At 38.4% G+C, this 23,100-nt stretch overlaps 1 protein-coding gene across 3 annotated transcripts in view; it reads right to left on the bottom strand.

The window, feature by feature from the left end:
• LOC104866905 (cytochrome b5 reductase 4) overlaps positions 1 to 23,100 on the bottom strand; it is an 81,941-nt gene that overhangs the window by 40,923 nt on the left and 17,918 nt on the right. For all 3 annotated transcript variants that reach the window (XR_002025570.2, XM_033763369.1, XM_010631158.3), the window contains exon 4: positions 19,307 to 19,388. Coding sequence is in view for 2 of the 3 variants with exons in the window: in XM_033763369.1 (XP_033619260.1) it covers positions 19,307 to 19,388 (82 nt within the window). In the remaining variant the exon portion in view is untranslated. The remainder of the gene's footprint in view (positions 1 to 19,306; positions 19,389 to 23,100) is intronic.

The following is a 23,100-nucleotide window of genomic DNA, read 5'->3' as shown; positions in this document are numbered from 1 at the left end:
GTCCAGGATATCATATTCTAAAGTAATCTGAAGTAAACAGAATTTATTAGACTATATAAAATAGAACACGTATGTCAACAACCCAACTAGTGACCGTATTATCTTCCTCTCTTATTGATAACAGTGCTTAAAAATAAATATTGTTACTACAAGTTTAACATGGCTAAAATGATGAAAATATGTTAATAGGTTCATATGCAATCATCATTTAAGGCCCAGAAAAAAACATTTTTTTCTTTCAGGACGGCAGCAAATTCACGAAGTTATAGTATATTTAAAAATCACAAATATTATACCATTATGGTCAAAATAAGGCCCTAGCAAGTTGTCAGAATTTTTTAAAACCTTAAAAATGATAATAAGCTAACATAAAGTATCTAAGCAGTTAAATTAAAAGACATTAATTGTTAACATTATTAATCATCTTGTTTTATAGAAAAAGAAAGTAATACAATTACAGCTTTTAAATTTTTTGTATTCTATTTTCTAATCACTAGAAATTTCATATTTACCTCTATTTCATTCATCTGTCACAAAATAATCACAACTAAGGAGCCCAGATGACCGTTCTTTTCATTTTGCCTATTTTACCAAAATTTAATAATTAAAAGGGATCTCAACAGAGCAAATTATCATCCAATCCCCTCATTTGAAAATAAAAATCACAAGATCCCACCATATAATGTAGAGACAGCAGTACCTTAACCTGGAAGGAGCACCTTGGCAAGCACAGCTACTTGGAAATAGGGAGGTGAACAAAGACCCGAAAATGGAAAGGAAATTTGAAGAAGCCCCCCCAGATGAATTCTAGTATCGAGGATATTTAGAAAAAGAAGCAGGGCCAACCTTTGAAAAACTTCATTTACACCAGGTCCAGAAAACAAGGCATCTTGGAAAAACAGCTAATCGAGGGGCAAAGCCTAGTATAGCAGCATCAGTCAGGCTGTCCAGTGCCCAGCAGACACTGTCCAGTGCCCTTCTGTACTAACTTCTTCCTCAGTGGGAGAGGGAGCCTGGCAAAGGAGATATTCACATATCAGGGCACTAGAGAAACTGAGAGCCCCAAAATCTGGGCCCCCAAGCCTCTTCACTCACCGGCAAGCAAGAGAAGAAATCATAAGAGGGGAACAGCTCATGTTCCACCAAACACATCCAACCTCCTTGACTCACTCACTAGACCTCAGGCCCTCCAAACTGCCGCAAGTCAGTCTCTCCATTTATGAACACAGTAGGTATAGGACACTGATAGGTATAGGGATTCTTTGTATGTGTGTGGTTCTGTCCCCCTCCCTCTCTCTCCACCTCCCCCTCTTCTATTTTCTTTACATGTATGGGAGGTGTTTGTATATGTGGAAGGGGAATAACAATTAGTATTTAACTTTATTGGCATGTCAGGTTACTCCTCACAAAAAAATGGTGTATAGAGGATTCAAACACGAGCTTTCTATAGCACATAATTCAGACCTTCTCACAACTTCCCTCCATCTCCAAGTATATTTGCCTCCCTCTTCTTTTTCCTCCCCCTGCAAGTAACCTCTCAAACTTCCTCTCCACCAGTCCTTCACTCCAGAGACAAAAATAATATCAACGAAGTCCTATCTCATTATTTTCTTTTATTTATTATTCTTTTTTCTACTCTCCTACTTTCTGAACTATTCTCTTCCTTTCCTTCACCCTCTATATGCCACCATACTTGTCAATGATACTACACCACAGTCTTTCTGGGTTACCGAAAAAATGATGAAGTTGTTAAATTTTAAATTACATGACTGATTTATGGTTCATTCTGAAGATGCTGAAATAACCTATAGTGGTTCTCTCCTTACCACACAGCAACTATAACTGATTTGATTATATTGAGTAAATTACCTAGGTATATAAACAGCAAAACATAATCAAAGACAAAGTCACACCACAGGGAAACATATACGAATATAAGAGATGGCCACAGTAATGGCAGTTTTCCTACTCTTAACAGATCCTCAACCCTCAGTACAAAACAACACAAATAGGAGAAAACAAAAGCCAATCTCATAGAAACCAAAGTGGAGGAAGTCACAGGCAAAGAACTCAAAAACCAAATGGTTAAATATCTGAAGAGATCAAAGAAGAAACAAATACATCTGTAAGATGTTCAGGGACCTCAAGATGTAAATAGGGCCGGGGATTTAGCTCAGTGGTTCCATTGGCTGCCTCACAAGCACAAGGACCCAAGTCGATCCCTGGTACAAAACAAAACAAAACAAAAACAAAAATCTAGCCGGGTGTGGTGGCACACACCTGTAATCCCAGCACTCGGGAGGCTGAGGCAGGAGGATCGCTATGAGTTCAAGACCAACCTGGAGGTCAGTCTCAACTACATAGTGAGACCCTGTCTCAAAAGAAACAGACAAAAAAAAAAAAGATGTAAACAAACAGATAAAGGATTTAATTAATAAAATATCTAATGACCTTAAAGAAGATACAAAGGCTGATGACTGAATTACACAAGATACAAATGACCATTTTAGTAAAGAATCAGAGATTATGAAAAGAAATTAAGTAGATATCCAGTATACAAAAAAGCAGGATATCAAAGAAGCAGAAATGGGTAAGGTGAGGAGAAGGTGTCAGAACTAAAAGATAAAATTGATATAATAGATCATGTACTCAGTAATATCCTAAAAATAGTGAAATACCATGGAAACTTGAACCAACAGTAGCTATATGACTCAAAAAAAACCAACCTAAGAATTGTACAAATTAAGGAAAGTTTAGAAGATAACACAAAAGGTATAATATTATAGTATTATAAATAATGAGCTAGGTAGAAATATTATAGGCAGTCAGTGCTAAATCTTTGAGAGGGCCAGGAAAAAGGTGAAACACACCACAGCTGCACATCAACTGAAAACCAGGCCTCAAGATGGAGACAAGATGACCAGACCCACATACTTTTTTTTTTTTAAAAGAGGTTTTATCTTTATTAAGTTTATTGGTATTTTAGGTATATGATAGTTACATTCATCATTGGGATCTTGTACCTTTACGTGGCTTATCTTGGTTCTTATTTTTCCTCATTCCCCAGCTCTCTCTTCACCTCCCTCACCCTGCCCCATTTAAAAAAATATTGTTTCCATAATTCTCCTTTTCACATATTTTTTCTTTTCCCTTTTTATCTTTCTCCTAACCCTACCACTGCCTCTACTCCTTTAGACCTTTTCTTCCTATTACATAATATCAATTATACATTTCGATTCATATTTACACTTTTAGTTTTTCACACCAGGGAAACTATCTGGTATTCACACGTGACTTAATAATTTCACTTAAGAGCATGGTCTCAACGCACATCCACTTAGCTATAAATGTCTCTAGTTTCTCATTCTTTATGGATGAGTAGTACTCCATTTTATTTTAAAACCACATCATTTTTAATCCAGTCTTCAGTTGATGGGCAACTGGGATGTTTCCAAATTGCCACTATAAACATGGGTATGTATCACTGTGATGATTCTTTTAATTCTTTTGGGAAGACATCCAGCAGAGGAATAGCTGGGTCAAATGGGACTTCTAATCCTAGTTGCTGGAGGTATCTTCACATTTCCACAGTGATTGAACCAGTCTGCACTCCCACTAACAAGGAAGAAGGGTTCCTTTCTCCCCACAACCCCTTCAAAATTCATTATTGGTTGATTTCTTGATAGCAGCCATTCTTACTGGGGTAAGGTGGAATCTCAGTGTTGTTTTCATCTGCATCTCTCAAATGACCAGTGAAGTTGAACGTTTTTTTATATTTTTATTTGCTGCTTTTACTTCTGTGTCTGAGAAATGTCTGTTCATTTTAGATGCCCATTTTTGAATCTGATCTTTATATTTGAGGTTTCTGATTTTTTTTGAGTTCTTTGTATATTCTAGATAGTAGTCCTTTGTCTGAGGAACAGCTGGTAAAATTTTTTCCCACATTGTGGGTTGTCTCTCAGCTCTGCTTGTGATTTCTCTGGCAGAGCAGAAACTTTTTAAAAAGATGAGACCCCAGAGCTGGGAATTTAGCTCAATGGAACACACACACACAAACACACACACACACACACACACACACACACACACACACACATCAAAGAAGAAATTTAAAAGTGCCTAGAGTCAAATGACAAAACATATCCAAAACTATGCAACATAATGAAAGTACTAAAAGGAAAGTTTAAAGCCATGAACACTCACATTAGAAAAAGAGTGATCCCAAATAATCTAATGATGGACCTCAATTTCCTACAAAAACAAAAATAACTCAAATCCAAGACTTACAGAAGAAATGCTAAAGATCAGAGCAGAAATTAATAGTTGAGAAAAAATACAAATAATCAATGAATCAAAGAGTTGGTTCTTTGAAAGGATAAACAAGATAAACTCTTAGCCAAACATACCAAAGACTCATATCAAAGCAATTAGAAATTGAAAATGTGAAATCACAATGGATACCAATGAAATCCAGAGGATAATTACAAGAAACTATTTTAATAACATATATTGCAATAAACTGGAGAATCCAGAAGAAATGGATAAATTCTTAGATACATATGAATACGAATACTTAACCAAGAAGATATAAACCCTGAATAGACTGATAATAGGTAGTAAACTAGAGGCAATAAAAACCCTACCAAATAAGAAAAGCCCAGGAGGATTTTACCCACATCCATTGTTGATTAAAAAAAGAAAACCATGGGATGGGGATTTTTTTTTTCCAGTATACGAATCAAACTCAGGTCTTTGTGCTTGCAAGGCAGGCACAAGGTCCCGAGTTTAAATATTAAAGATGTTTACAAAAAAAAAAACAACCTGACATAAACAGGTACAGAATGTTACCTTACATTGATAAAAGCCACTTACGACAAGTCCACTGGCTAAATGGGGAAAAACTGAAAGTATTTCCTCTAAAATCAGGAACAAAATCAGAGTGTTCATTCATGTTCACAGTTCTGCAAACTTTAGCCAGATCAGGCAAGAGAAAGAAAAGAGAACTTGAATAAAAAAGGAAGGAGTCAAACTATTGTTATTCACCAAATACATGCTCCTTTACAAAAACTCTACCAGAAGATTCTTAAAGCTAATAAACAAATTCACTAAAATGGCAAGGTACAAAATCAACACACAAAATTCAATTGTGTTCTTGTACACCAACAGTGAACTGAAAAAGAAATCAGGAGTAAAATTCTATATAAAATTCTTATATAAATAACAACGACAACAAAACAAAAACAAAAACCCTAGGAATTAACTAAAGCAAGGAAGTAAAAGATCTGTATAATAAAAGTTATACTGCTGTGAAAACAAAACTTGAAGAGGTCATTAGAAAATGTAAAGAAATTCTCTTTTCTTGGACAGGCACAATCAATATTGTAAAAATTGCCATATTACCAAAAATGATGTACAAGTGTAATGTAATTCCAGTCATAATATCATAAGCATTTTCAACAAAACTAGAAAAAAATACTGCTAAATTGTACACGAAACCAGAAGACTCAAAATAACCAATGAAATACTGAGCAACCAGAGCAAAGCAGAAAGAATTTTAACTCTGAACTTCAAGTTACACTGCAAAGCTACAGGAATAAAAATAGCATGGCACAGGCACAAAAATAGACATGTTGACCAATGGAATACACTGGAGAATGTAAAGACAACCCCAAGTATCTTCAGCCATCTGATTTTTGATAAAGGGGCCAAAAATACATTATTTGAGAAAAGACAGCCTCTTTAACAAAAGGGTCTGGAGAAACTGGTTATCCATGTGCAGAAGAATGAATTTAGATATGTATCTCTTACCTCATATTGAAATAAAATAAAAATGGATCAAAGACCTAGATATAAAACAGAAACACTGACTCTGCCAAAAGAAAAAGTGATAAAATTCTTAAAAACATAAGCATAACAAGGAATTTCTGAACAAAACACCAATTCCACAAGATATAACATTGTACCAAGAATTAACAAATAGGATTATGTTAAATTTAAAAGCTTCTGCACAGCAAAGGAAACAACCAACAGAATGAAGAGATAACCTAAAGAATGGGAAAAATGTGTTTGCAAACAACTCTTCTGACAGAAGACTAATATCAGGAATATATAAAGATCTCAAAAAAATTAGACCCCCTCAAAATAAAAGGTCTAATAAAAAAATGGACAAATAAAATTCACAGACACTTCTCAGAAGAAGTACAAATAGCTAATAAATACATGGGGAGATGTTCAGCATCTTTGGCCATTAAAAAATGCAAATCAAAACAACATGCCCCCCCCCACAAAATGGCTATCATCAAGAACTCAAAATACAAATGCTTTCAAAGCTGTAGAGAAAAAGGAACCCCCTATATTGGTGGTGGCAATGTAAACCACTATAGAAATCAAAATGGAGATTCCTCAACAAATTAAAACTAGAAATTCCATTTGACCCAGCTATACCTGTCCTACCTATTTTTCTGAAAGTGTTAAAGACATCAATTGCAGCGATACATACATACAAATGTTTACAGCAGCACAACACCCAATAGCAAATTATGGACGCAGCCTATATGCCCATCAACAGATGAACGATAAAGAAAATGTCACACACACACACACACACACACACACACACACACACACACACACACGCATACTGGAGTACTATTAAGCCATAAAAAGGATAAACTGAGTTATTTGTAGGAAAATCGATGCACCTTGAGACCATAATATTAAGTGAAATAAATCAGAGAGAGAAGGTTAAATATGGCATAGTTTCTCAAACGTGAAAGATCCAGAATATAAATGATTTAAAGAGCAAAATAGCAGGGAGACAGTAGGAAACAGGGAAATGACTATGTAGAGATGGGAAAGGGATCTGAGGAAAGAGGGAAAGGGAAAGGGAAAGGGAAAAGGTGGGAGGGAGAAAGGTAGTAAAAATGATCAATGTGCAATATGTATACATACACCAATTTCCCAGGACAAATGTAATTATTATACAGACAGCAAACATATTATTTTTACAACTGAAAATTAGAGGTCAAAGACTTCAACAAACACAAAGCATTTATCAACAAAGTAAAATTACATTTGTCTCCCTTGAAACTCAGCCTGTTTTTTCCTGACATGCTGTTTCTTGAGTTAATATTATACTTCCTAAAAAGGCATAGGAATCAAAACATTTGATTTATACTTGAAAATAAGCTCTGCTTATTATTTGCTAGATAAAATCCAATCATTACAGTGTGCAAGGGATAACTAACTTTCCTCCAATCAGTTTTATCTGTCATTGCTACTGCAGTTATTATTTATTTTGTCTTAGAAAAAACCTAGCAGATACACATAACACAAGTAAATTAATCTATTTTCACTGTACAATGTAGCTGGCAATTTGATAAAGTTCATTTATTCAAAAAAAATTGATTTTATCTAAGAGGTTGACAGATTTTGAAAAATTGTCCCAGGTAATTGTTTCTAGGAAAAAACATCTCACATGATTACTTCTTGCTTGAACTGACCTGAATCTTTCAGAACTTTCTGGATTCTGCAACTCCCAATTTCTTTTCCTAAGGTTTTTCTTTCTTAATTCAAAGAATATCAATAGGAAAAAAAAATTCTACTTAAAGGATTTAAATTATCTTTAAAACTCTACTAGTCTAACTTTTGCAACTTGTTTGAAAAACTGAGTCATAGATATATGTTGACCACTTTTCACTCTTAAGCATATTTACATCTGAATCATTTTAGTCACTCTTCTTGAAAAGAAACCCCATGTTCTCTCTGGATAACTAATTCCCTTATTTGGTCAGCTCTGAGAACAATCAAATTTATATGTTCTCATTATGTTGGTTACATTACATTACTCTTTAGAGGCAGGCAGCGGCACCACTGGTGAATATTTTTAACTGTGACTCAAAGCTACTTTATGTCTGCTGAATGGAGCCCCTGGGATAAAGGAAAATTCTATTTTACTAATTGCTCATTCTTTTAATAAATATCTATTAATCATCTTAACAAGGATACTGATGTGGCATGATAACATATGGACAAAAAGTTATAAAAATATATTCAGTTTGCTTATCCATAAAATAATTTGAATAGATTTACCAAAAAACTAGTAACATCAGCCATTAAAGTTGAGAGCTAAAGAAAATTTCCAGTGTGATATTTTCATTTAGTTTCAGAGAACTGCTGTATTTCTATCACCTTTGTGAAAATATGAAACCAGTAGTAGAAGTAAGTATAATTTAAGTTTCTTGCCTGTAAATCACGTAAAATATTAAATGCTTGGAAAGTACGGATTTTATCTTGTTAATATTCTGAGTGAACATTTCTGTATCTTCTATATATATTTCATTTTAGATGATCATTAAACTTTGTTCTCCAGAAAAACAAACACAAAAATAAAACAGGTAACATGGTTACTTTCACGTGAGCCTGGGAAAAGAACAAGTGGAAGGCAGAGGTATGACGATTACACTCCTGGAATCGTATGAACTGAATACCTTCTCAAAAGTAAACTAAATGAAAAATAAAGTGTCAATATGTTCTTTTATGCTACATAATACAAGCTGTAAAAGGTAAGTAGAAAGCATTACAGAAGTGTCTCTACTTGGAAGAAACTCAAAAGGACTCCATTAAGGAAGTAATATTTTAGCTAAGTTTTGAAAATACAGTATGTACACATTTGTTAGGAGGTCTTGAGGAAAAGCATTGTAGAAAGAAGATTCTGAGAATTTATATTTGAATGTTTTATGTTTAACTTGTACCTATATATCTCATCTCCCTTTCTTATTGTAAAAGGTCAGTATCATGTAACTATCAGATGAGCTCAGTCTTAACATGGGTGTCTTACTCACAAGATCAAAAATTTACCAAGTTGCAAATTCTTTTTTTTTATCCTTACCAGAAGGTTTCTTGGTTCTCTACGGGGTTTTTAATAACCATTTTTTCTCTACAAAATTCTTTCATATCTTTAAACAGAACCCCTTAAAATCCAATGTAGGTTTAATTCTTGTTTTTGTTTAAAATTAGTATATTAATTCCTGAATTCACTTTTGTTTTGCTTTGTTTTGTTCTGGTTTTTTGAGACAGGGTCTCACCATGTAGCCCAGCCTAGCCTGGAACTCTGAGAGATGCTCCTCCCTCAGGCTACCAAGTACTGGGATTATAGGCATAGGCCACCATGCCCAGCTTCCTCAATTCTGATAAAATGTATTAATTTCTAATTTTAAACTATCTTTTTTCCAGGACCAGGGATCAAACTCAGGACCCCTGCTTGTGAGGCAGGAGTGGTACCACTGAGCTAAACCCCCAGCTTATTATAAGCTATCTTTAACTTCTTACTTTCTTCTATTCATCTTTATAATCATTTTTTTAATCTCATCTAAATTTTATACATCTCTCAAACTTCAAAAACCCAGGATTACTCATTCTCCTAGAAGCAATTTAGTAATAGAATTAACACGAAGGTTTAACAGTTCAAACACATACTCTAAAAAGTCTCGGGCAGGGGATTTGGCTCAGTGGTGATGCTGCCTGCCTCGCAAGCACAAGGTCCCAAGTTTGATCCCTGGTACCAAAAACAGTCTCAAGGTTAAAACTTTAAAAGTACTGGAGTACTTATTTATACTAGTTTCTCATTCACCTATCACAACATATACTGCATTTTCAGAAGTTTGCTTTTTCCCTAAGTTGGCTGTACTCGTCATTTTTAATGAATTCTCCACTTCATTACTCTCTATTCCTAGCCTATCATTTGTGGGACTCATGATTGTGTATTTGGAATCACCAGCACATGAATGTACATATACATGTGTTAAGGAATCATCTTTGTCTGAAAACAAAAAAACTGCTAATCCAAACAAAACAAGTCACACCAATACCTTGAGACACACTACCTATTCAGGTATGCAACTGCCTCTTAGCCAGGGATTTTTCACCTACTTTCAATTACCCTTCCCTTAAATCCTCCTGGCAGAAATTACCTGGACAATGGACTACACAGCAGCAAATACAAATTAAAGCAGCCAGACTGAGACAACAAGTTTGCCCTTCCAATGAAGTCCATTTCATCATCAACACCTTCCCCTCTTGCCTCACTAGTAACTCCATCTTCCTTATATCCTCTAGGCCTATGCTTTGCCTATAATGAACTGTCCTCATTTTCCAATGTCCATCACTAATGAAGAATCTGTGGCTCCTAAAAGAAAACATTCTGACTAAGACTACAGTAGCTGAACCTCCACTTGGCACTCAGCCCATTCAATAGTTGCCTTGTGCTTGCTCACAGTGCCAGGAGAGTAACAGGACCTCTTAAAAGTAAGCACTCCTCAGCACTCTAGGTACTGTCTACCTACCTGTATGTCGGGCTCCAGATGATCGAGTTTGCCGGGGATGAAACAGAGCTGTCCACAGTCTAAATACCATCTTAACATGCATGCACCACTAATACCACTTTTAAGAATAAACAACTAATACACATAAGAGGGTTTCTCCATTTTTAGCTGTTAATATTTTTAAATTTTCTATTTTTATTATTATGCTTGCAGTACATAATGGTTACATTCATTTTTGGGAATTGGTATATGTATATAACATATCTCAATCCCCCCCACCCCACTTTTGCCCAACATTTTTGAGCTGCAAAATTCTTTGTTGTTTAAGTCTGTCTTTACTCTGCAAGGTATTCAGCAGTTTCATGCCTAGCGGCGAGACCCATCTCCATGGTAGCTGCACGTGCCAGAGTGCATCTCCATCACAGACCAGGTGGCCATTAAGTGTCAGCAGCAGATATACAAGAAACCTCAAAGAACAAAGGCAAGAAACCACTCCTCATGAGAAGCCTGACCTCACTCTACCTACCTGCCAAATTCCTCAAGGCAGTAACCCTTCCCCTACCCTATTAATTCTTTGTTCTCTGCTTTGTGGGCTACTGAATCCCTTTTCAGATTCAGCCCACTCCCTGCCGGTTAATGCATAATACACAAGCCTCCTTGCTCACACAATGCCTGCCCAGGTAGTCTCTCTTCTCTCCTGGTCTAACACATCTGATATTAAAAATTCACGACAGGGTGACCCTCCTTGGAGGGCTTTCAGACCTTGTCCCAAGGCTTTTGTCCTAAACAGACCACCTGCTCCTCAGACTGCCTCAGACCTCATTCCAGACAAACCTGCAATTGCTACAGATCTGGTAAGACTTTTCACTCTATTCCCTTGCCTATCTAAATTGGCTCCCACAGATGCTCCCTACCTCAGCAGCCCATCTGTGCCTGGCCCTCCACACTGTGCCTCCCACCCATGCCCCTGGCCCACAGGTGATGCTGCCAACTCAGGCACTGGGCATAGGGGTCCCACCTTGGGAACCCTGTACCCTGACCCATACACCTGACTATTCCCATTTTGCAGAGAGCTCAATCGATTGTGCAGGGGGGTGCCCATATGCACCAGGGAGCCCAGCTGCCGCCCCCCCCACTACCTGCCTGCCCGGCTCCCCATCCCCTCCTTGCCCCCTCCCTGCCCCAGGCCAGGCAGGTGTGGGAGAGGTACCACGTTGGGCAGTGCATTTTGGGTGGCCTGTACTTCCTGCCACTCAGGCAAACTCTGTTGAGCTTCCTGTCAATCCCCACTCTCCCCAGACAACCTCCCCACCAAGCTTCCTGTCACTCCCAGGTGATCTTCTGCAGAGCCTCCTGCTCCAGCCACCCACCAAAGCTGCCTCTCCAGAGCCTCTTGCGAATCAGAAGCCAGCTCCAACTCTAATCCTACTCCACACACTCTATTCACCCTCCACCACCAGGTCTTCCCAGTGGCCCGAGCCCCAACCCAGCCTGGCTCTGTGCTTCTCTCCTGCCCTCCTCACTCCTTCCCTCCCTATCTTCCAGCCAAGGAGCAGAAAGGCAGAGCCTGGGCAATCACCATTCACCACCCATCTAAGCAGGCTCAGGGACAACTGGGTACCCCAGACCCCATGCACCACTGTAACATCCACCTCACCTATCCCACTGCACATTCCAGGAGCACCACACGACCCTGGGACCCTTGCAAACTGAGGGTGCTCAATATAACCTGAGACCCCACACACTGGAAACTCAGTGCTGCCCTAGCAACCCCACATGTCCTAGACCGCAGCACAGCTCTAAAACCCCTGCATGCCTCGGGATCTCTGAGCACTTAGAGCCCTGGCACTTGGCCAACAGGCTGCATACTCTGGTGAGAGGCAGGGCCCTGGTGGGGTTAACCAGAGGGTCCCCCTCTTAGAACAAGGTCCAATAAGGATATCCACCCACACCCAAGATACTGGACCCAGTCATACAGACTCACCTAGACTGATTTAACTGTCATCCTCAGTCCTGCTTTCTCCCCAGATAAACAGAACAAGTATATTCTCTGGCCTGGTCCTATGGGGACAACCACAGGTGCCTTCATCCTGACCTTCCAGAGGGTCTAGGGCTGTCTTTTAAAGAATCTGAACTGGAACTATTGGCAGGATCCCAGGATATAGCCAAAATCACATGGTTTCCTACCTAGTAGAGGGACTTCACAAAGCCTATAAAGCACTTAATTCTGATAAACTCAAAGAGACCACTAAGGTCAGAGATAAAAGTTTGGCCTAGTTCATGGTACCCCTGGCCACTGTCTGTAGGCAATTCACAACTCTAGATCCAGAAAGGCCACAAGGGCAACTTATTTTCAAAGTACACTTCATGATCCAGTCAACCCCAGACATTCAAAGAAACTACAGATACTGGAGACTGGCCCTCAAACTCCACAAGAAAGTGCAGAGTTGCAGATATTGGCCTCCTTTATAAGAAACCCTCCAAGGTAAACCACCAGGGTGACCACAAAGGGATCAAGGTGCTTCAACCAGAGCACTCCTCCAGGGTCATTCTTCAAACACCACCAGAACGGTCACTGGGCTAAGGAATGCCCTCAGCCCAAGAGTCCTCCCAAGCCATGTCCCTTCTGTCAAAGTCCCTACTCAAAGTCAGACTGCAAAACACTGGCAGATCTTTGGCTCCAAACCACATTCCATTCATGGAGCTACTCTTCCCTTGTTTTATTAGTTTTAGCTTACTAGTTAAACCATAACAACCTTTGGTCAGTTCTGTTCCTTCTGTAAGAATGCCTTACACTCCCATGTACAAGCCTTGCCTGAGTCAGCTGATATAACCAGATGCCACACACAAATTCTTACTACCAAATTCTTACTTATGCCTATGTAGTGAAAAAATATGGTCAGTCCTGGTTCTTTGGAGTCTTCATTATATGCTCATCTGATATTATGCCACATGTTTCGCATAGCCCATCTCAGTCCCCACTTTCAGTTTAAGTCTTCTTTCTCTGTCTTTCTTTTACCTTCCATCACTGCCTTACAGGAGACTCTCAGCCGAGGACCAATACCTAAATACCCCACCCCTACCTACCTGCGCTTCACCCATTTCTCTCATTAGGTCATCCCTGATCTCCCTTGGTTTCAGGGTGCTCTTTAAAAGATAGACCCATGTTTAATAAAGACAACTCTAAACACCCTGTGTTTTTACTATGCATTCTTCTGTAGATTTTATTTGTAGTCCTGTTAGGGCTCCAAATCAATTGCTTTTGCCTCAGGGATGGAATCACTTCTCTAGCTCATGCTCACCCTTGCCGTAATTAGGTTCCCTTCCTTTTCCTCTCATCCCCTCACCAGCTGAAACAGAGGCTCATCCCACTTTCTGTGTGTCTTAACCTCAGTACTGGTCACAGAAATTATCCAGGAAGGCAGCATTCCCTTGGTATCTGATCAACCACAGAGACTTCTGCCTTGGTCACCCACCCATGTCACATTACAGCCCTGAGTCCCAACTGGAGATGTTTGTTGTGGACCTTGTTGCCACTCTCATTAGCTCTCTCTTCTCTCCTTCCATTTATTCCCATTACTCTCCCCTAGCCTGCCTGTCACTATTAAAACCCCAACTCTACAATATAGGGACCTAACCAATATCCCTGCTTATCTAGGGGTTGCCACTGCTACAGGAATAGGCATAGCAGGTCTAGCTACCTCCCTGACCGAGTATCACTCCCTCTCCCAAGATCTTTGACAGCCTAAAAGAAATAGCTAACTTCACTCTTACCTTACAGAATTAGAAAGACTCTGGCAAGAGTAACCCTCCAAAATCACAGGGGCCTAGATCTTCTCATAGCCAAAAAGGTGGACTATGCATCTTTCCAAGAGAAGCATACAACAATTCAGGCATAGCACAAGACACAGCAAAAAGACTAACTGAGCCTTCAAAAATTAGACGATGCCTGACCTACTCCTGGACCAACATTTGGGGCTAGGCCTCGTGGTTCCTTCTGTGAGACCAAAGTAAAAGGGGCCTAGGAGCCAGTGCTCCAACCCCCTCCCATTGTAGCCATAGCCCCGACCTTTGTTCAAACCCTGGCTTAGGAACATAAGGCAATCTTGTACTGTTTGAAGTCTGGATCATGATTAACACGTAAGTTAGTGGTTCTAGACTATGAGATAAAATCTGTACCATACATAGAGACCCCAAGTTAATTGTCGAACTGTTTGCTCATTCTAAATGTCTTGGTGGCCTTTGAAACATCCTATAGATATCTGTTAATCATCGATGTGTGACTGCCTAGTACGTGACTGCTGACCAGCAGCTCAAATCAGCAGACCATTAACCTTTGTCCCCCACCTGCAAACTTACAATGTTAACCCCCCATCATAAAAAGGACCTCAGCCCCTGAGCTGGAGCCTCTCTGAGCCAGCTACTTGGTTCTGAGAGTGCTGTCTGGCCAGACTAATAAAGGTCTGTTTACTAACTAGCCTGGTGTGTTCCTTCCTGGGTGAGTCTCGCTGTTCATCAGAGCTCCCGGGGCCTCACTGAGCTATAGGACTCAGCATCGTGAAGGCCCTTTCAGCTGTTCACGCTGGAAGGTGAGACTTTGGGTCTTACACTTCTATTAACTGGGCCTCTGTCTCTATTCTTCTCCTACTTCTCCTCCTTCTCTTTTAGCCAGGCCTTTTCAGGGCTTTTTCACAACTCCTACAAAATCCAGTTCAGTCTATCACCAATCAGCCAATGTGACAAACTCCCCTGTACCATCCTATCCCCGCAAAATTCTCTCCCAATTAAAGTGTCCACGTATCCCATATGTCCCAAACACAAATCATGAGAAACAACATTCCTCTGTGTAATTCTCCTTCCCTTTTTAACAACAAAAAGATGGTAATGTCACACCCAGTGGATGAGGCCTATTGTCATGGCAGCCTCTCAGGCCAGAGTACAACACTAAGTGCAGCCCAGATGCCATCAAGCCTCGGTGGCTGACATGTAGGAAATCTCAAAGAACAAAGACAAGACTTTGCCCATCTTGAAAAGCTTGACATTATTCTACCATCCACCCCAAACACCACAATTCCTCAAGGCAGTAACCCCTCCCCTTCCCATTAAATTCTTTGTTGTCTGCTTGCAGGCTCTGAATCCCCTCTCAAATTCAGCCTGCTCAACACCCACACAAGCCTCAATGCTCACACAATGCTTGCCCAGGTTGTCTCTCTCCCTCTAACACAAGCAGCATCTCTGCTATCTATCCACCTGAATGACAATATCTTCTACATTAGGTGTGAGAACCAAACTGTCTTCAAGGCACTGCCAAACATTCTTCAAGGAGGAAAATCAATGCCAGCTGATTGGCAGTGGTAAGAACCAAAGGAAAATAAATTATTCCTACATTAATAAGGTGATCCTATGCCTCACAAAAAGAGACACAATATTTTCAAAAAGCGCTTCTCCAACTATATAATGTATCCTTTAGTAAGATATGTATGCCTTTAAGCCTCGGTATCTATGCAGGATGAAAAACAGCTCTAAATATTCTTTCATTTCTAACTGCTCAACTAATTTATAGTTCTAAATTGTTTACTTTCATTAACTGTTGGGAAGTGGTTATGAAACCTAAAAACAAAGTAATGGAAACTCAGATATGAAGGTTGGGTGTGGCTAAAATTGTCTGGGAAAAGAGATGTGACAAGATCCTGGAACACATGCACAGAACAGTTCTCAAAGTCCTTCATGTAGACTTCTTGCAAGAACTCAAGCAGTTTTTCAATAGATGTTCTGCCTAGACCTGACATCAGCATGAAGAATAAATGATACAAAAAAAAAATAGTCCACATTGAGTTTTGGCCACTGTGTTTTCTTTTGCGTGGTGGCTTACTGTCACACTGTAAGTGTACTTCTTTTCCTACTTTTACTTGGCCCAAACTCGCTCTATAGAGCCTGTTTCTTTTCCTACCTTTATTAAAATTTTGCTACAGATATAGGGTGCATGATATAGGGATGATATACAAACCTCCAATTAATATATGGGAAATACTATAATTCCCAACCTGCATGATGTCCAATACACCAAGTTTGTGTTCTCTAAAATTGAAGAATGAATTCTAGGTACGCGGAGGTTAAGAGTAGAAAGTATTTGAGAGATAGACTGCTCCTGTCTAAGAGAAACAGAAGGGGACAGAGAAAGTGGGTTGCCCATGGACCCTGCTTCTCAAGGGAGTTTTATAAAGCAAAACCCCCAGATGAGGCAAGTATAAGGTAGGACCAAACTATAGTCAACTAATAAGACTGTAAGTATAGTAGCTTATGTAATACTGATCCAATGGAAAATCACAAGGTGGGTATAATGTGGGAAAAAAATTATGGCCAACTAATAAAATTATGAGTATAGCCACTTACGTAAAAATGATTAAACAGGGACCAAATGGGGAAGCAAGTCATGTAGGAAGTATACATGGACTGAACAAAGACTTTTGGGGAAAGAATGGACTAGTGAGGTTTTGTTCACCCACCCAAGGTGACTGATACCTATTTAGAGTATCAATCACTGCTCTTTATCCCTAGGAGATATATGTGGGTGTCATCATTTCTCTTTGTCTTGAAGCCTGATCTTCAATGAATGCACCTTCAGCCATAGTTGTAATGTTTTCTTCTGCGTTGACTCTCTTGAGAGCCCAGCCCTGTCACACTGGTTGTAATATTTTAACTAACTTAGCTGTCTATGATACATTTGTACTGGTCTTGGCCAATTCTTTGCTTGGGACAGAAAGAACCTAGAAATCACCTCCAGATGGAGATTCCAGCACCCCAAAACCTGGTAAGAAAACTACAATAAAGTAATGAAACATTTAGAAGCAATATTGAGGTAAGACAGAAGTGAAAACTAGATAGAAAAGGAGACAAGGAAATAGGGATTTTTAAAAATTGTATTTTAAAAAAATACTGCAGTTTCAGAACACAAACCCAGGTTTTACTTTTTGTCTCTCTCCCTCTTCTCCCAATAAACAGTAAACCTAGGTAACTCCCTTCCACCTACATAGGGGGCTGGCTCTTCCTTTTTTACTTGCAAATGGTCTTCTATCAACCATGAAAGGGCCACCTTTTTAGGATTTCCCAGACGAATGGACTGTGTCACACTATGAATGGGCCATCCTTTCCAACCCACTAGACAAGACTAAAACTAGAGATCACTGAATTCCATAGACTCCTACCACCAAAAATGCATAAAAGATTTCCATTGTCCAACTGTATCATGTCTCTTTCCTCTGAGCATCTGCACTCCCCTCTTGAGTGTGTCCAATGTCTACCTCTAATAAACCCTTCTCAAGTCTCTTTTAGTAGCATGTCCTTTCCCACAACAGGAATCAGTGAACCTGTAAACTTATTTTAAAAAGGTAGACTGTTCTTAATTCACCTTACAGGATCCTGTAGACCCAGCCTAGTGACAATACTCCAAGACTATAGTATACTGTTGATATGACTATTTCTAAAACTATGACATTAAATTGTTTTATAAGTACATTTATATCTAGAACAGTACTGTACAAAAATGAAATACAATATAAACCACGAGTATATTTAAAATTTTCTAATAACCAAATCAACAAAGAAGAAACTAGGCTAAATTAAATTTAATAATGTTTTTACTTAACATATCCAAAATACTATTGGTTTGATATGTTATAAATGAAAAATTGTGAGATATTTCATTCTTCTTACACCAAGTCTTGAAATTCAGCATGTATTTCCACTTATAGTACATAAGAATTTTCTCTAGGCACATTCTAGCATTCAATAGCTAAGTGCAACTAGCAGCTAAATTAATGATAACCAAAGAATATGGCCGAGGAAGAACTCAGTTTTCATCTTTATCAAAGAATGAAGTGTATCATGAACATAGATTACCAATATTTGAAGCTTACCTTTCAAGCAGTTTCTCCTTTATTCATTATTGATGAATCTTTGTAAACATAATAAAAACCACAATACCTTTCAAACAAAGGAGTACAATAAACATAGTTGATTCTTTGCTTAATAATTCTTATGGTTTAAACTTAAATGTACACCCCAAATTCTCATGTATTACTCTATTGATGACTTGAACAGCTGACTGTGCTGTTATGAGGTAGGGCCTGGTAGGAGGTGGGTCCTTGAGAGTGTGACCCAGAAAGGTGTATTTTTTTCTTCCTCTTGAGTTTATTGGTACATTGTAGGTATACAGTACAGTTACATTCATTATTGCGATCTTGTATCTTTACATGACAGATCTTGGTTCTCATTTTTCCCCTTGTCCCTGCCCTCCTTTCACCCCTCCTCCCCTCCCCCTACAAACACTTTGGAGGTGGGTCCTTGAGAGTGTGACCCAGAAAGGTGTATTTTTTTCTTCCTCTTGAGTTTATTGGTACATTGTAGGTATACAGTACAGTTACATTCATTATTGCGATCTTGTATCTTTACATGACAGATCTTGGTTCTCATTTTTCCCCTTGTCCCTGCCCTCCTTTCACCCCTCCTCCCCTCCCCCTTTACAAACACTTCATTTCCATTTTTTCATTTTCTCATATTTTTTTCTTTTCCCTTACTAGCTTTCCCCTTAGAAAGGTGTATTCTTGTCCTGGGGTCTTCCCTCCTCTGCTTCCTGGCTGCCCTGGGGTAAGCAGCTTTCCTCCATCATGCCCTTTCACCATGCCATTTCAGCCTTAGAACCTGCTGACTGTGGACCTAACCCTCTGAGACTGAGAGACAAATAAACCTTTCTTCCTTTAAGTTATGTGTATCACATATTTGTCCCAGTGATGGGAAAGCTAACTAATAAGAATGATATACTTATAATATATTTTACGGTAGAATTTTACTAATGTAAAACTTTTAGAAGTGGAAAAATATTGTGATATATTTAAATCTATTTGTTGAAATACAAGTTAAATTTTGAAAAAAGTACTTGTGCATCAGCCATTAATTATGCCAATTTAGCACCCACACTTACTTACCTTTTGGAACTGCAAGTTTAACTGCCATTCTGCCAATCAGGCATTCTTTCAGCATGGATTCGTAATTGACCCAACGGTGAACCTAGCATGAGATAAATAGCAGAGGAGTAACATGACTAACTCCACAAGATGATCTTATTTTGTCATGAGCAAAACTAAGCCTTCTTGAACACTTCGAAGCAGACAGACACAGTGTCCTCAGAGTACAGTCTATAGACTTTTGAAGCTTTCTGATTCCATTGGGTACTCATGCAGCCTTGATTAGTTCCATGAGAACACCATGATAACGCAGTGGTACTTCAGTCGACAAATGTTTGTTTATGATTTTGGAGAAGATGGGTGCATTTGTCTTTGCGCGAGAAGAGAATGAGGGTTGTATTTGTCAACCAAAGTGGAGTTTGTAAACGGAAACAATTTTGTCAAATACTTTTGTTTTAGAAGCAAATTGTGAACAGGAGCATTTGTGAACTGAGATATTACTGCACTTGCCTTTTTCTTAGTTTTTACATTTGCAGTGATTCTATAATCACTGGTGGGTAAAACTGCTAGCATCTTAGCACTAATCAAGGCAGTGACTCTAACCATACTGGTAATCATTCTTCACCACTATGGGTTGGAGGAAGATTTAATAATGTTCTTCACAAAGAAAAAGTATTAATTTACTTACATCTGGACAGGCAGAAAAGGTCTTTTTTATATTCTGTGTAACAAAATAGGAAGTCCTCACAAACCATTTCAATGTTAAGTATGGTTAAAAAAAAAAAAAAGAATGGTAGTCACCTAAAGAAAAAAATCTTACCAATTGTCTGATTTGAAAATTGAATGGGATTTCTCTTGTGGAGCCATTAACACATGAAGGAGTAACTAATAAACAAACTGGTTACTGAGATTTTGGTATTGATTTAACAGATGCTTTCTTGAAAATGAGCAAAGTAAAATTATTACTTCAAGGATAACAACTGATGGCCACTTATTGCTATCAGTGGGAATTAAATTTAAACCACCTTTCTGAAAAGAACCTTCTCAATATATCTAAAACAGGTTGAGAGATATTTTTTCTTAAAATGTTCAGCCCTTTCACTCAGATACTATATTTAGGAATTTACTCAAGAAAATATCTAGATATACAGACAGATGGAAGTATTAGTGTAGAAAATAAGTTTAATTAGTTAGCTTATATATAAGGCAGCTAGCTAGCTGAAAGGCCTAAGGTACGGAAGGGTATCCATTCATATTGATAAAATCTAAAATAAGAAAGGACAGTGAACTAGGACTTTGAACAAAGAATGAATTTTCTCGGGCAGCATGGAATGCAGCCCACTCCCTACTAAAAGAAGATATAAACACTCCCTATGAAGCTCTAAGTTCTGAGGAATTTAGAATATAAAATAACAAGCTTCTTTCTCTAAAATCTCAATTTCCATTAATGTCTAAATGTTGAAGAACTGGGTTAGAGAGCCTAGGTTCCAATTGGTTGTTTTATTATTTAGGTACAGGGGTTGAATTCAGGACCTTGTACTTGCAAGGCAGGAGCGGTGCCACTGAGCTAAATCCCAGGCCCACCAATTAGTCATTTTCATCCAGAGCTAACTGTGATTGGTGGCCACTAAACAACTGACCAATACCTGTACTCTGCTTATCTATAAGTAGCTCTGGACTGAGAGGCCAAATAGCCATCCATCAGGACTCTCCCGGAAATGCAGGCGCTATTCTTCTCACTTCCAATAAAACTCCCCTAACCTCTTCCTTTGGTTCATGACTTCATTCCTAGATGTTCTGAGATTAAAAACTTGGCACATCTCATGGCTAACAGGTTGAGAATTATTTTTCCTCATATTTCTAGTACTTATCATAGCACTATGTAAATTAGTAAAATACTGGAACAAACTTACTCTTCAATTGTAGAAAAATCAGAAAGGAAATATCATAATATATTATTCATAAAATCCTATAAAAACATTAAAATAGGCAGGTCAAATATTGATACAAGAGTATGATATGATCCTGAGTAAATATATAACATTAAAATAGCACGTTTTTTTAAAACACACATGTATTTATAAGTGGGCACTCATATAGTAATATACAGTACACTGAAATTTTATTTGCCAAATTTTGTATGGAGCATCCATTAATGTGTAAAGCACTAGCTTTGAGAATATGAGCTTAGGTAGAATTTAAGTCAATACATAAAAGAGAAAGGTATTCAAGCACAGCAAGGTATGGGGTCAATCATGGGAATGAGTGAAAAACAGAAAGTACTTTAGTTTGGTCAAGAAGAATATTTACCCTGAAATACTTTTCTTAGGTTCTCAAATGCTTGGCAAATGACTTAAATTTATTCCACTGTCACTAGTAAGCCACTGAGAGCTGATGCTAAGAAAATAAATCCAGCTGTTATATTACCAAAATTGGTACTGAAGATAAAGATATCTGAACTGCATTAAAACAGTAGGGCTACACAAGATAACGATGACTTGAACTAAGGCAGTGGGAAGTGAGGTAAGAAATAAGAAATAAGTAGAAAGAATAAGTAGATAATGTCTCTATTAGATGTTGTTGTTGTTGTTGTTACCAGGGATTGAACTCAAGACCTTGTGCTTGCGAGGCAGGCGGTGGCACCACTGAGCTAAATCCCCAGCCTAGAAAGAATAAGTAGAAAGGAGGTAAGGAATATCGCAATTTTAAAAATCTATTTTTAAGGAAACTGCAACTTCAAGATAGAAAGTTATTGGGGTCAGGGCTTTAGTTCAGTGGTTCCACCGCCTACCTCACAAACACAAGGACACAAGTTTGATCCCCAGTACCAAAGAGAGAGAGAGAGAGAGAGACTCAAGATTATCCATATCTGTACTCCTTATCTTTACTCCTAGGCTTGTTTGTATTTCCTAGGTTATTTGTAGTTTGTTTTGCTTTTTCAGGCCTGTCACACCCAAATCTCTTAAAAATACTCTGTCTATAAATTAACCTAGTTGATAAAGGTAAAAGGGCAGCAACTTTGATCTAATTAAATGAAGAAAGACACTGAAGGGTTCCAAGAATGTTTTTAGACAAAACATCTTACATCATCCATTTTAAAGAATAACTTCAAGAATACATATATATCCCCATTTTAGACTACAGGATGCCTCTCCCTTGAGAATTTTACTCTATTTTACTTGAGTATGTACTTCTTTAACTCTTCCTAATCAAATCTGTCTGTGTCTCTCACTAATGAATCCTGCAGCTCTTTTTCAGTGATGAGAGTTAAGAACCCACTTGATAGGCTGGGTTGAGATCCAAAGCTCTTCTTTGGGAGAATTTCTCACACCCTGTCCAGTGACAAGAAGGAAGAAAAAAGTGTAACATTTAAAGAAACATGGGATTTGGCCAGTGACTGAATACTGAGGCATACGGCAATTATTCACAGGTTCAAGTCCTTATTATCAGAAACAAAAAACAGGAAAAAGAGGAAAGAGGACGCACCAGAACCACTGAGCTAAATCCCCAGCGTGGATAAGTTGATATTATTTGATTGGGGTTTTTTTTTTGTGTGTGTGTGTGTGTGTGTGTTTTGTTTGTTTGTTTTTTGGTACCAGGGATTGAACTCGGGTACTTGTGCTTGCAAGGCAGGCCACTGAACCACTGAGCTAAATCCCTGGCCCTAGTTGATATTATTTGAGAGCACACTGAGTTGAAGAAATACCCACAGGTTATCAAACTACCCATCAGGCAATTTGAAATGTAAAACAAGGGATCAAGACTAGGATTAAAACCGGAGATAGAAATATGACAACAAAAAGATTAATACTTTT

The sequence above is a fragment of the Fukomys damarensis genome, unplaced genomic scaffold (genome assembly GCF_012274545.1).
Source record: "Fukomys damarensis isolate Sample0158 unplaced genomic scaffold, DMR_v1.0_HiC HiC_scaffold_14, whole genome shotgun sequence".
NCBI lineage: Eukaryota > Metazoa > Chordata > Mammalia > Rodentia > Bathyergidae > Fukomys > Fukomys damarensis.
This window is presented reverse-complemented; position numbering and strand designations above follow the sequence as displayed.